We start from the raw sequence: 15639 nt of genomic DNA on the forward strand, positions 1-15639 counted from the left end.
AACAAAATCGATCCCTTTTTTAAAGGGAAAAATTGATGCTTTTTAAATAATTTCAGTATGTCATTCACAAAATATTGAAAAACTTCTAATTGCCCATAATGATTACCATGACAGTTAGCACACTCCAATCCTGCACACATAAAGTAAAAATACCCATTAAGACAAGCACATCATATGAATAATTAATGATTCATTATGCATTTTCAGCTTTAAAAATTTCACAAATGCATGCTGCATTCCTCTCTTTCTGCTGACAGTGAAAAAAAGTCTTGTTCAGAAAGTGGTTTATTTACTATAAGCTCATTTATGACTGACTGTAAAAGATCAACAAAGAAAAAGCAGTAGCCCCTTAAACCAGAATTACTTCTAAGGCCAGTAAGGGACAAGTCCACTGTTTGTAGAAAGAAGTCAAATTGACCTAAAAAAAAGTACAAGAAAAATATTTTTTGAACTAGAACTTTGTTGAGCACTTTCTTAAGAGTTTAAATCAACATTTTGTACACGAGGATTAAAAAAAAGGACAATAAAGCAGGATGTGCGATCATATGAGCATGCAGCATCCTCAGATTATGTGACCAGATAATACCAACATTCTGCAAACTGCAAAAGTGCTCGTTTTGTTTTAGTAATGTAGGCAACATATATGCCAAAGCTGCAATTCTTATAGAACTGACAGGGGGCCTTCCAATGTCCTTGTCTCACAGAGAGTATGAGTCGGGTTTGGAAGTACTTTGCATTTGAGGAATGACCGAGAGGTGATAGGTTAAGTGATTTACAAAAGCAACATGCAAACGAGCCTTTTCCACTTTAGTGAAGCTCTTAAAAGACTCACATCCACATTTTTTCAAAGAATTCAAGTCAGTTAAGTATTAGATCATATTAACAACCTCCAAAAGGTCATTCTCTTTATGTTATCCTGGAGATCAGCTGTGACACACGTTTGCAGTTGCTAATGTTATGTGAATGTTCAAGCTAATGTAATGTAACAAACGTTATACCTCATAGTAAACTTTAGCAGGCCACTCAGCAATCATCCTAACATCTCAGTCTGTGCCTGTCAGCAACATAATGTTAAGATTTTCTGCTCTGTACTTTTGTTGCTTTTATTAACAGAAATGTCATTGTTGTAATGTTCAAGTGGTTTTTTTGTGTTTTTTTAAATAAAGAAGTTTAAATAAGTGGGATGGCTCTGTAGTGGTGTACAGATTTGCTTGGCATACTAAAGGTCAGTAGCTCACTGCCAGTCGGAGAAACCTGGGGGCTTTTTGTCCCCTTGGGGTTGTGTCAGGAAGAGTGCTTTGTGTTTAGGTGCATGGTAGTATGAAACTAGTATTATGGCATCCATTCATCAGGTTTTCAGTCAGATTAATTCCTCGCTTGTGACAGCTCAAAACTCAAGGCTTGAGAACAGTCAACAGACCGTGCACTTTTCAAACACTAGCTCTTCTATTCTACTTTGTTTTTACTGACTCCAGAGAAGAAAGAAAACAGCTCTGTGACCTATCATATCGCTGCAGTGTCAGCTCCACAGTAAAAAATAATGTGGTGGGACTTGTGCCGCACTAAGTGAAGGATATTCTTCCCCCATATATGACACACTAGGGTTGACTGTTTGACACTGATGGACAATGACAGGCCAAGTGGTGGTAGCTTGGTCACAACAGTGACCCTGAAAACCCACTGCCTCGCCAGTGTCCTCGTTCAAGAGTCCCTCTTGTCTCTAGAGTGTGCTGCGTCATTGCCACTCCTACAAACTGATGCAGTTTGAAAAAGCTGGAACTTCATTCCCACCTTTTATTCTCACTTGCCGACCTCTTCATTTCTATGTGTCTTTATCTCTCTTTGTATGAATCTTTATGGCTCTTGATGTCCGCTTTGCTCCACTATCCCAGTTTCCTTCTGCCAATAATAGCAATAGCAATGGAATCAGTCCTTTGGGTACGTGCCAATATAATGCCAATAACTAAAACTTTTAAGTAGTGACAAAAATAGACCTACCAGCAAAAAAAAACCCCAAAAAGACAAAACAAGTTCCAAAAAGACAATATCTTTTAATAGAATAAATAGTCTATTAGTCATTGTGCAGATCACATGACACTTCTTTTTACTTCTATTGGAGCAATACTCCCAGTTGCTTTGTTGCATACTGTACGTCAGTGTCTGTGCTAATAATCACTCTTCATGAAACTGACAGCTGCCAACCCCACACAACTCAAACATAACAATAGAAGTGACAACACACAGGGCTCCCACTCATGCATCACACACACACACAGACGCACGCACGCACAACCTACCTTAGTGTAAACCCCCCATGACAGTTCCGTCTCTGTCACCATGACAACAATCCCAAACATCCCAAAGATTAGAGCGTAATCGCTTAACCGTTTCCGCTTCTCAAACAACGCCCTCCGGTGGCCGAGCTTGTAGCCAATGTCCCTGTTCTTCTTCTGGGGTGCCCGCCCACTGCCCCGCCCACTGCCCTCCCTGACCAAGCTCTCGTTGGATGCCTTGCTGGGGTCTTCGCCGCCGTTGCCCTTGGACACCACCACCTCCAGGCCAGAGCTGTGCAGCGTCTGCAAGGGTTGCGTCTCCGAGTCGAGCTCCGCGAGGTTGCGGCGCGACGAGGACGCCAGGCTGCCCACTAGTGGTCTCACCACTCCGCCATTGTACTTGCAGGTGTTCATGGCTATCTGAGGGAGTCGGCCACAGCTCTCAGAGAGGGAGGGCTTGGATCCAGCATGGCTCAGCTTCTTCTGCTCAGTATTGGCCTGTGAACAGGAAGCAAAGGAATTAGCACAATACTACCACAACTTTATAAAAAAAAATAATAATAATAATTAAAGGTGTAAAAACCGACAGCAGGTTGAAGAGACGCACAGGTTTAGACTTTAAATAGAGCATTGATGTGGGAGTTACATCACTGCAGCTCTGGAGAGGGCACGGAGACGAGAGAATCTTGCAAAACAATATTGGTTATAAAAGGAGACAAATTTAGTGCTTAGCAGGACATGTGTCCAAGCGTACAGCATGAATCAAAATAGCAATAGTTCTGGTTTCAAAGCCCCACATATGGAGGGTTTTTCCTTGAGTAACAAACTGATAGCTTCTAACCAAGTTACAGCTCTTCATTAAGAACAGCCTGTTTTTGTGAGTAGTAAAAGCAGGATTTTTCCTGTTAAACATTTGGTGCCCTGTTTTTGTGGAGGTTTTCCCACAAAAAGAGCTCCCCCTTCAAGAAATGCCATCCAAACTGCATGGCTCAAAAATAAATTAATAATGGATGAAAGGGGTTTTGATGTATAAATAAAACCATATAACCAATATTGGACCCTACAAAGTGCAGAAAATTGAATCTTTGCGCAGCACAAATTTAGATATAAATGATTAATGCACAGCATGGCCCTTTTTCCTGTCAGACAAACATTTTTCCCCTGCAGAGATGAGCAGCTAGCTGCCCAAAAGAGGAGAAGAAGAAGAAGAAAAAAATAACACGGATCTCCTTGATTCAGGTGTCCCAGCTTCTCACTAATTTAACAAAACAGTATAAAGTGTTTATTGCTTTTCATGTCTGTTGAAGGCACAGCAAGCTTACAGGAAAGCTGAAGAACAAAGGATCACCTTCTAACCCGATGCTATGAGATGTGCCTCCTATGAGATGTGCCTCCTCTTTTACTGAGTCCTATATCACTTCTGCTGTTCTTGGTAGATAGGAATGAGTTTCTGCCCCGGCAACGCAGACAGAAAATGTTCAATCCATGCAGAGACTATAGAGCAGTCACCCCAGAAGCATCTATCTGCCGGTCTATCCCTTGCCCTTCAGAGACTTGGGCCGATTATCATAATGGGTTATGAAAACTTCACATGGAACAGTGCTTTTTCCGAAACAAGTCAGGGGTGTGCGATAGCACTGCTGGCCCTTTTTTATCAGCCCTGACAAAGCATGCCTAATGCCTTTAAATGTGCTGGTGGGAATACAGAAGGGCAGCCCTAATGGAAATTTACTAACTCTGGGCCTGTGATGCTATCATCTTGCACATATTGTGGCTCCATGAGAACAGGACTAAAGGTTAAGGATAAGTGCAGCCCATAGTGTTTCTAATCCCCTTTCCTGTATTAAATTGCTTTTTAATCTGTGCCATTAGGACCTCTGTACACTTGTGAAGACTGAAGTGAGTGAACTTTACGTTTGAATGACAGGAAAGACTGCAGAATTAGATGCTGATATGGCAGTCCTACCAAAGATGATGGAAGAGGATATAATTAGAACAGGAGGAGCTGAATTTTCCTAATCTAACTTTTCCCGCAGAAGCTTCTTGGATAAAAGGGTCTTGTGAATGAATTTAAATTAATTCTAACAGTTTGCATCTTATTGACATCGAGGATTAGAATCCCCAAATATGGATTTATTTCAGTGTCAAGTAAAGTTTGAAAAGATTTCACACAAATTATGCCTTCCTCTGGCTTCCTCTGCTTCAGGAAACCCTTGAAGCAGTCAACATAACCCAATACAAAAGGCATCTCAAAACAGTAATTTTTTAAATATAAATTTCAAATGATTACTCATTATAGCCCATCAGAAATCCAGTATCTCAAATTATTATTAGTACACACAGAACATCCCAAGCCAGACAGCCAGTGGATTCAATGCTATGCTATGTTGCACTTTATCTGGAAATCAAGGTCCTGGAGTTTAGTGGAAGATTAAAGTAAATATCCAGGGTATTTTAAAACCCAGTGTAAAGTTTCTGCAGTCTGATGATGTTGAAGGCCATGTTGTCTGCTGGCAGTTGGTCCACTGTGTTTTATCCAGGCCAAAGTCAACACAGCCGCTCAACCAGGAGGTTTTAGAGCATGTCATGCTTCCATCCAAAGACAAGTTTCATGGAGAAGCAGAAAGGGACTTTTTCCACAATACTCTAAATTCTTGAGACACAAATGTCAAAAAATATCACCAGTCGTGAATCAAAGATATGTACAGACTGCGTCAGAAGAGAAACAGCAGAGCTGAATCATCCCGCAAAATACAGCTGGATCGATCTCAACCATAAGCAGTCTGTATTTAGAAAGCCATTTTATTAAATTCTAATAAATATTTCAAAAGTCATTACCAATGCATCAATAAAGTCCTTTTACTAGCATTAAGATCCAAAGCAGAAAAGCCTGTCTTTCCTTTAAATGCTTGGGATTGTCATAGTAACTGGTGAGCAACTGCAAAATATCCTTATTCCTTTGGTTTTAAATGTTATTAACATGATGTCACTCATTCTCAAGAGATAATTTCCAACTTTTGTGTGGGAGGTAAATAACACTGAAGTTTCACTTCTTGCTGATCCCGTGTTATTTTTAGTCTCAGTCAAACTTCCTGAGATGCTTGATATGCAAATATGGATGGCAAACTATAAAAGCTGACAAAAAAATTATATCACAGAGACTTACTGAAGACCACTACTTCAAGCATCGCTTGTGGATTTCTGTGAGAATGTACAGTAAAAAGGTCGTCCAACACAGAGGTATTCTGACTCAAGCGTTTCACATGTATAAGATGGCTTTTTTCCTGACAGTCATCCTTGTGTTTTGAGTGAGTCTGTAAATCAGTGTGTGTTAGTATGCTTACTTCAATAGACTAAACCAGGGGTAGGCAACCTTTCTGATGGCGAGTGCCATTTAAAATTTCCTCAGAAGTCAGTGTGCCATATGATTGCTTTAGCAATAAATTTAATAACGCTCTATATGAACAGTTACACAATATATAGGACCACTTTATAGAATTATATTTGTTTGCAGATGTTGGCAGCTATCAGCGAATAGTTATCAGCTGTTTTGAAACAAAAAAAGACTTTTTATCCATAACAGCAAATGAACTGTACAACAGAAAATGCAAATGCTATTTGTGGTCTCCTCACAACAATGATAAGAAAAATAAACTAAGCCAATATGGCATGTCTGTTAATACAGAGACACACATGTATGATCTCTGGTCTCCCACTCAGAGACACAGGTCTCCGAGTGTCCAGCATTCAGACGGCTACCTGAGGACACTCATGTGAGAGAAAATCTGCTCACACAGATATGTAGAGCCAAATACTGTCAATAAGGCCTCTGCAATGTTCTGAAGACAGTTAAACTTGTCAGGTAGTGATGTCCAGCAGGTGAAAATGCAAGCTATGGATTCCAGCTGCTTCGATGTTGCATTAACTGACATTAACTCAGCCAGTTAATGCGAGACAAATCCAGCTGCTCATTAAAGATTTCTGGTTTGATCAGAAAATAAAACATTGGTCCATACACCTGAAAGTCCCAATTTGCGATGTGCACCGCTGGCGGGGCCATTTATTTTTTGATGCACCCTCTCAGATTAATTCACTGCGTGTCGTGCCCAGGGCTGGACTGGGACAAAAAAAACAGCCCGGGAAATTTTGACTAGAGACCAGACCACCAGGTATTAAAGCCATAAAGCCTTTGAATGAAAACAGACGCTGCTGTGACAGTGATGTACAGTCTTGTTGGTATATGCATGATTTCTATACATTTTACATCAGATAAAAACTTTGGTTGTAAGATTCAGATAATTATTTAATAACAGCCAGACATTTTAAATGAGAATAAGAAAGTATTTCTTTGTGCCCCCCTTTCGCTGTTAATGCTCTACCTGGCCCCCTGGCAACACTTTGCTAGACCCGCCCCTGCACAGTTACCAGCTGTCAGCTACTTAAAAAAGGATCCTGGTGTTATTTGTCTCTCAGAAACAGTTCATAACTTCTCTTCAACTCATTCATGTCACCTAAAAGGTAAACCTGTTTCTCCATCACCTGTTCAGCTCTGATGATTCAGTAAGGACATCTCCTGGTTTCATCTTCATGTTTCCCTCTCATCACATAACCAAACCGATATCATGACCAGCAGCTTTTACAGCTGTGGCTCCAGCAAACCTCAGCTGATACTAGAAATTAATATTAAATAAATTCTAACAACAGCTGATCAAGCTTAAACGTGCTGTTGTTTAGCGCGACCTCCGTGATTGCCCCGTTCTGGCGCAAAGTGGGCGATAAACAAACAAGAGAGAAAAGCCGATCAGCTGATTATTGATCAGTTTCATGATTAAAGTAGCAACAGGAGAGGGAGGGGAGAGAATGAGAGGAGAAGAAGAGGCAGCTGTGCGGCTAACGACAGAATAAATCCACCTTTGTGTCTTTTTCCATCCTAGACAACACCAAAAGGGTAATAATTTCTGTGAATGCGGGACGATTCCGTCTTTTTAAGATGGTTGGCAACTCTACTAACTAACCTTATGAATAAAATAAAGTTCACTATCAGTAACATCATAGCACCCACCCAGCTGTATAGAAACTCTGTCATGCTAGCTAGTACGCAGTATGAGTTATTGTAACTGACTGTAAAAAGTCAGCACAACGAAAATAAACTACACCTGCCGACCCAGATAGACTGCAGGTTATAACTTCTTACCTGAAGTTCAGTTCACCTGACACTCGGACCAGCGGCTGCCTCTCCTCCTCCTGCCTTCCCTCTCCCTTATCCACCTGCTGGCCTCCACCACTTGTTAATGTTACTGAATCTGTGGAAGCTCCGCCACAGCCACCACCAAACAACTGAGTTATTTTACGCCAGCATCTGGCCAATCCACCACCTTTCATTGTTTATACCGTTACAAAAAAAAAAAAAAAAAAAAAAAAAAAAAAAAAAAAATCATCGGGCCACTGAGCAAATGCCCGGTATGCCCGATGGCCAGTCCAGCTATGGTCGTGCCATCAGTTGGCACGCGTGCCTAGGGTTGCCGAGCCCTGGACTAAACTAATAAACCAGCCTGATAGAGTGCCGCCCGGCCAGTGTAGTCCTCTCTCCTTTCTCCTGGTGGTATCTACTTTCCACCATAAACACGTCCCTTTCACTCAGTTTCATGGCTGAAAATTTTGAAATATTTCCAACAGATTAATTACAGTCACTACAGTCACTGTTGAGCAAGTTTTGAAAAATCTAAATTAGTCACTCTGAGCTTTTCCACAATTTCCACTGCAAATCAACCATACCGCTCCATGCAAACATTTCCATTCATTTCAGTCAAATTAAATATTTTTTTAAACAGTACGTTTAAAAAGTAAGAAATGCAGCAGCGCAGAGCAGCGCTGCGCAATCCAACCGCTCTCTCTCGCTTACCATTGTCATTCACGTGTCGGACGCTCAGTGAACGCAGCCTCTCGTTGCAGATCTTCTACGAAACTGCTGGCTTAAAACGGGTCATTAGCATTAATATGGACCCTGCTGACCGCATGTGACGGGCACACTTTCCAGTCTAAAAGCGCTGTGAACGCCCATCTACTCCCCGACTTCCTGCTTCTGTTGCCCATTGTCCAACCTGATTTGCACCAGTGTTTTGTCCCAACCTGCACACGGGTGTGACTTCTTAAGAAGCAAGTGTTCACCTCCAGTGAAAACAAATTAAATGATCAGCCCTATCATGCAGTACAAATTAATGCTGCGCTTTGGAATGCCATACTCCCACATTAGGAAATTCATAGAAAGGTTATTATAGTTCATTAAAACTAACCTTAAAACTAAGAATACAAAAAAAAAACGTAAGAAAAAAATAAAATAAATCGGTGTAAAGTTTCAGTTAGTTATTATGTAATATACTTAGTTTTTAAGTTTGTTGATCAGGTACAAAAGAGAAAAGAAAAAATCGAAACTTGTCTGATGATGTATTTATTTACATGTTTGAGACTTTGTATGTGTGCAAGACCGAGTCAGCTGCTTTCAAAAACTTCTGTGCTTTTCTTGTTTTATCTTTACTGGTGTTCATATATCTTGTCTTCGACATATAACCTCCATGCAATTATAATTAGAGAGGTTAAAACTGAGGCTGGAATTAATAAGAGAAAAAATAAACTAAGTCTAAACATTTTCAAACACAAAACTAAACTGAAAGAAGAAGAAAAAACGCACTCAGTGAATGAACTGAAACTGAATTAAAAGCAAAAAAAATTAAAATAAAAAAACATTATAAAAGCTCTTCTTGGCAGATACAAAATTAGGCACACCCAACTGTATATCCTGCTCATCTCATGTTCTGAACAGAACAAAATGACCATCATTTTGTAGCTGTTTCATGAGACATGAGACCTTGAACTTACTAGTGTTTAGTGATGTCAACAATTTAAGCCACAACATTTTTAGCCTACATCATACTTTATATAACTCACAAGTTATGGCTGAGCATCTGCTTACCTTTGATGCTGGATGTTTTGGCCTTGGCTTCTAAAATCTTGCAATGATTTAGCAGGAAAAAAATGCAAAAAAGAAAAAGAAGTTGTACAGATTCCCCCTCTCTAGTTATCTGTTAATTTGCAGTTCTCACTAGGTGTGAGCACTGCTCATTGGTCAGACTACCTGTAGGAACAATTAGCCAGCAACAAACATTTGTTTGCGATTGTCCATTGGCATACTCAGACTATAAATACACACAGTCAGGCTAAACACCTGTGTGTTGACACATTGGAGCAGAGATGATGAGCATCAGCAAGAAGAACTCCCGACAGATTCAGCTCATGAGGGCAAGAGGAGAACTGGCGCCAGAGATTTAAAGGCATTTTGCAAGCCTGGGAATTAAACTGTCACTGTAAACTGTACATCAGCACAAGATGGAAAGACAACGCCGACCACTGAAACTAAGGAAACTGCAAAAATAAGCAACAAAGTAAATTACTATATTCGGTACACATACAGTATCAGTTCTATGACACATTACATAACCAGCCTGTTTATTGCTGTGTTGATAATGTTTTGTTTTTTTGGACTTCCACAGTGATGTCCTGGCTGATAGATTGACCAACAAGAGTTGACTGTACAAGTGGTATTTGTCGTGCCTGAAGAAAGCTTGGCTGTAAGTATAGAAAGCCCCAATTCTTTCCATTGATAGAGAACCACAATAAGGAGGCAAAGCTTCAAAAGGCTCTTTAGTGGATAGAATCAGGGGAAATATGGCACTAATCTACTATCTTCACTAAAGAAACCACTGTGACCCTATGCACGGTCTCATTTCCGATGGAAAAACCACTTTGTTGCCAAATCAAGCTCCATGTCTGATGGTTTCAGACCCGGTGCAGGTCCTGTGGTCACTGTAAGGGAATCACAGACAGACTGTATTCTGAACAGACAATTTTGAAGCAAGGTGCTGCAGCTAGTATCAGAGAACCTTATGGCCAGAATCATAGTTTCTTCCAAGACATCGACCTAAAGCAAACTACTACTTCGGCCTAAATCAGAGGGGATCAACTGGGTAAAAACTCCAGAGTCACTGGTTGGAGTTTGCTTGGCACTCCATGAAAGACTTCCTCCATACGGAAGCAGGAACTTGTTCATGCCATAAAAGTGTTTTGAAGATTTGTTTGTTTAAAAATCTCATTATGGTCAAGGACCAACCAGGGACAGGCTAGCTATTTTAAGTCAATGTATGATCCACTTGCTGTTGTAAACTCATTTAAGGAAAAAGTGCTCAAGTTCAAAAACAGAAGCAAGAAAAAGAATTTTGTTTTTTTTTTAAAGACATGGCCTACATGTTTTGTTCATATGGGTTAAAAATTCATTTTCAGAGTAAACTATGAGCTGGTGTGTATCAGAGAAGGATTTTTTAGTGCTAAAAAAATAAACCAGAGTGTGATAATAAAACTAAAAATATGCACAATAAAAATAGCAGACAACTTAAACATACTAAAATCTAACTCTGGATTCCTCTTTGTATAACTCAAGAGTCCTTTACAGATTTTACACCAAGAGTCCTCACATTGCTTTCCAAAATCTCAGAGCACCCAACCAATTCCAAAATACTCTCACCCAGTTAGCCAGCTACCCGAGCCCCTTTGCTTTTCATATGTTTCCCTTCACCCAGACTAAACAGCAGAAAGGCAAGCCGGACCATTGTCATCCCCTGATGACCCCACAGAGGAGCCATGGGTGGGGGCTGCCTGTCCAGCCAACCAACAGCTCAATTTTAGGCTGAACAGCACGTAGCATTCAGGCTTTTTGAAATTGAGACTTATAATGAAATTGAAAAGCCTCAGTGCAGAACAGTTTAGATGATGGCAACTCTTCGTCTTGCATTTCTCCCTCTCTGCTTCATTCTCCATCCAGCTCAAATCAAATAGAAAATCCTCACTCCTGTGTTGTAGTCTTGAAGGCTTATATACTCTAAAATGGAATAGTGTATTATTAATATTAATTGGGTGAGTGTTTGTAAGTTTGAGCACGTGGGTGCCAGTCTGTTTAATTGTGTGTGTGTGGCAGGAGGAGTGGGGGTGGTCGGGGGGTTGCATATGTGTGATAGAAGTACATGCTGAGTCTCTGCCACGCTCTGGATTAGGTTGGATATTGATGCAGACAGCGTAAAGCAACGAAAACGAGCTCGAGGAGAAATTGTTTGAGAAGATCCATGTGTTTGTGTAAAATCTGCGAGCAGACGACAGATGCTGACAAGTCCGATATGAAAGGAAGGTCACAAATGAGGGAGACGCGGGAAAAGCGACAAAGTAAGGTAGGGATCTAGAAATCGAGGAAACATAAAAGGGTGAAAACAGAAAGAGATAAATGAAAGAGAAGACAGACAGCTCCCTATGGGTGTCTCTGCCAGCCCCTGGAGTGATTGAGAGCTGCAGGCTACACTCTCCAGTTTGTCCCTGCACACTAGACGCTGTCACATTTCTCTGACAGGCCAGCAGGAAACAGGGCTCCTCCATCCATCCCTAGCCAGCATGTGGATCATTACTCAGCACTAGCAAAGACAGGGGATAACCAGTAGCTGCAGCCCCACACTCATAAAGGAAATTACTCTGTCAGAGCTATCTGTGTGCTGAGCTGATTGAAATAATTATATATTTAATGAATCATGCTGGAACATTAAATGTTTAAAGGTGAACAGCATATTCTTTAGACACATCAGGTCTGAGGAATAACACCATGATTTTAAACCTGTTATCTTGCAGTAGTGGAAAAGGTGAGACTCTTTGTGCTCAGCCTTATCACCTTATACTTCATGCCCTCATATCTCTGTAGGGGTGTCTACCTCCGGGATAAGCTACAGCTATTCTGAGTGTTTTGTGAAGACACAGCAGTTCTAGGGAGTAAGGAGAAAGCAGACGTTCAAAGTTCTCACAGGATACACAGAAATGTAAAGTCGGACTGAGTTCACATGTCTGATACAATCTGTAATGTCTGAACAACTTGAAGTGCGCTGAGGTGAGCTGGTCGTGTGCCTGGAGCGAGGCTAGAGCAGGTTTGTAACAAGTTAATGGGTACACCTCTTGCACTGCTTATTAAGACAATGTAGATATGGTCAAGATGTGCTGCTGATGTTAAAACAGAGCATCAGAATGGGGAAGAGAGGTGATATAAGTGACTTTGAACGTGGCGTGGTTGGTGGTGCCAGATGGGCTGGTCTGAGTTTTTGAGAACTGCTGATCTAGTGGGATTTTTTGACGTCACCACACATCTCTAGGGTTTACAAAGAATTCCCACCCATCCAAAAGGGAAAAAAAGAGAATATCCAGTGAATGGTAATGCTCTGGGTGAAAATGCTTTGTCAGAGGTCAGAGAATAGCCAGAGTGCTTGGTTGAAATGTGTGTTTGAGTTACTTTTCCCGTACTTTCAGCTCAAAGTTATGTAGTAGTCTGTCTCTAAATGCTCAACGCATCAAACCTTAAAGCAGAAGAGTTAAAGCAGCACAAGAGACTGAGTGACACTCTTATCAGCTACGAACTGAGAAAACTGCAATTTACATGGACTCACCAAAAGTGGACAACAAAATTGGAAAAATGCTGCCTGGTCTGGCGAGTCTCAATTTCTTCTGCAGAATTTTGATGATAGTGTCAGAATTTTATGAAAATGTGAAAATATGAAATATCGATGGTTCAGGTTGGTGGTTGAGCTGTAAGGGTGTGGGAGATATTTTCTTTTGGTTGCTCAAATATTGTCGCTGACCATGTCCATGATGGTTGTCTAATGGTTTCTTCCAGAGAAATAACACACCATGTCACAAAGATTAAATCATCTCAAATCGGTTTCTTGAACATAACAATGAGTTCACTGTATTCACACTGTACTGTATGGTCTCCAGAGTCACCAGAAATCAGTATAAGAGAGCACCTTTGGGATGTGGTGGAACGAGAGATTCACATCATGAAAGTGCTGCTGAAAAAATCACAGTTAATTTGTGTAACTCTGTCATTTTAGAGCATTGAAGGTCTTCTTTGTGTGTTTTAGAACCTGGTACCCTAGAAGCATTGCTGCTTCTGTTTTTCAGACCCACTGCATGCCCTGTTGCTCTCAGTGTGATAGGTTTTTGTTCTTCACTTTGCAAAATGAATCCTGGCCAGCTGGGCTTGCCAGCATAAATAGGTCAGAAGCTGCCGTTGCCCAAATAATTATGTGCATATACAAATAATTAAAATTTTGCTTGTATTTTGTAACAACCTCATGTTCTATAACAAAATAGAAAAACAATGCTATTTAGGTTTCTGTACTTACAACAGACTGACATTATTACTGTATAAGTAAATTTTCAATTATAAGCCAATCATAGACAAAGACATGTCTAATGGTGCACACATTAGATTTATATTGTTCGCTCACTGCTTTGTAAATGCCACATTAATTGTGTTTTCTCTGCATTTTGAGTTACCTGTCTCCTGTTCCACTCCTTATCCTTCTTCTGTTTTTATGGCAGTGTGCAAAAAACTTCTAGGTGCATTACCGCCACCAACTGGTATGGAGTGTGGCCCAGAATGTCACTTAAGGATTAGATCCTATCATACAAATTGCTGAGGTTGGAGCTGGTTCAAATACAGACGCCCATCAAATGGTCCAAACCATCTGCAGTAACAGCATGGGGTCTGATTTGTATTTCTTTGTACTGAGTTTTCTTTGTACTGAGTTTAGTTATTGTCCATGAGATTTTAAACTCAGTGGTAGAATCACTGTCTGGAAATTCACTCTCTACGCATCCTGTAATTAAGATTGATGGCCTGTTTGATAACAGAGACAATTATTGGCGTCTTGTTAAGCTCACCCTCCCTCTTGCCCTCTTTTTGCTGCATTTAGAGATGAAAGAAAAAGTAGCCAAAAACAAGACAAAGCCTTCACGGAAGGAAGGACACAGGTACACGCCTGTGGGAACGTGATATTGTTAGGACTAATAATGCACTGTGTTCAACTGAGACACAAAGCTGTTATAATTAGGACCCAACAAGGTTACTTCATGTGTGAGTGTGTGCTTTATAATCTAGGTCCTGGGGAGATTGGCGTTAGAACTAATGGGAGGAGGGGTATTTTTCCTGTGGGACACCCATTGCCTCATTAGGGACAATTTTAATTTTCAGCAAATTAAAGGAGAGGGCTGTTACAAACTCATCTGCAGAACAGACCATAACGTGTGAACTGAGACTGATAATATACAGTAAAATAAAATGTACATTAAATCTGGCCGTGTGTGGATCCTTAAATGTTGCATGGTTGGAGAGTAAATATATTAGAACTACTGTAATCAAGTACTGCATGTAGAAACAGGAAAGCATCTTCTTTCTTTCAGCTAATCAACAGTATTGCCCAGTTCACCCTCAGAGACTCCCATTATGCCTGATTGCTTGATTGATTCCAGATTTGTGCCAATAACCCATTTAGAAGGACAGAACAGGTGTTTGACGAACTCTGTGAGAAACATTTCTGGCCAGAAATCATACCTTCTCTCACACAGCACTACAGTCATCCTTTCCTTTTGTTCTATTAAATTTCCTCAATAAAAACTTTGGCACGATAAAATGAAACTGAACTGAAACTGAATTCAGTACGTCAACATCAAAAACTTTCAAAAAGGGGACCTGTGCCATCCGTTTCTGGGACATGCTCACAGTGAACACAAAGGGAAAGGAAATGTGAATATATCCACAAAATAAAGAGTCAATGTTTTTAGTATAGTAAGTATGATCAAATATTTGGCCATAATGAATGGAGGCGGTATTAATATTCTAGAGAGGCAAACAGCAGCATTAACTGCCTCCCAAAGGAAACACAATGCTCATTTCTCACCAGCTGCAAGGTGGGGTGGCACTTTTGGAAGGTTTTCAGCAGTCGCGGCCTGGCTTTCAGTTTACTGGTGTTTTTAGTGGGGCTTTTAGCCCCATTTTTTGCGACACGATGACATAAACCAGTCATTTATTTCTTAACTTTTGTTACAGGTGTAGAGCAAACTACAAGCAGTGAGTACAATGGTGCTGATGGTGTGTGCGACTTAAAATTAGATGTTGAAATTCCCAATTTCCAAATTCCCAGTTGGAAATTTTAACTGACACAAGGTTAGAGCAATTCCAAAGACCCCGGCTTAACAATCCACTGCTTAAATATTAGCAAAACTAAGAAAAAGCTGCCTTCAGCGGCAACAGCAGGTAGTGCTGCATGTTTGAATTGGCAGTAGACGTCCTTTCTGGTGTAAACCAAAGGGGATTTGTGTTAAACCAGGAATTTTTCAAATGTGTCAACTACTACACTATGGCAGCCGCACACATCTGTCGAACTCAACATCTGCGCTGCAGATATCTAATCCTTAAGTGTTGTGTATTTGTGAAAAGAGTCTACCT

At 40.6% G+C, this 15639-nt stretch overlaps 1 protein-coding gene across 2 annotated transcripts in view; it reads right to left on the bottom strand.

Annotated features, from left to right (window-relative positions):
• The window catches only part of kcnn1a (potassium intermediate/small conductance calcium-activated channel, subfamily N, member 1a), a 66154-nt gene that overhangs the window by 30530 nt on the left and 19985 nt on the right, over positions 1-15639 (bottom strand). The window contains exons 1-2 of one of the 2 annotated variants that reach the window (XM_080907933.1): positions 8176-8309; positions 2298-2771 (exon numbers count right to left, since the gene is read on the bottom strand). In XM_080907933.1, the coding sequence (XP_080764059.1) occupies positions 2298-2771; positions 8176-8184 (483 nt within the window). In that variant the 5' untranslated portion in view covers positions 8185-8309. Of the gene's footprint in view, positions 1-2297; positions 2772-8175; positions 8310-15639 lie in introns of those variants that run through there. The other variant, XM_080907932.1, reaches the window with a different exon arrangement.

This window comes from Rhamphochromis sp. 'chilingali' (assembly GCF_963969265.1).
Source record: "Rhamphochromis sp. 'chilingali' genome assembly, chromosome: 16".
NCBI classification, from domain to species: Eukaryota; Metazoa; Chordata; class Actinopteri; order Cichliformes; family Cichlidae; genus Rhamphochromis; species Rhamphochromis sp. 'chilingali'.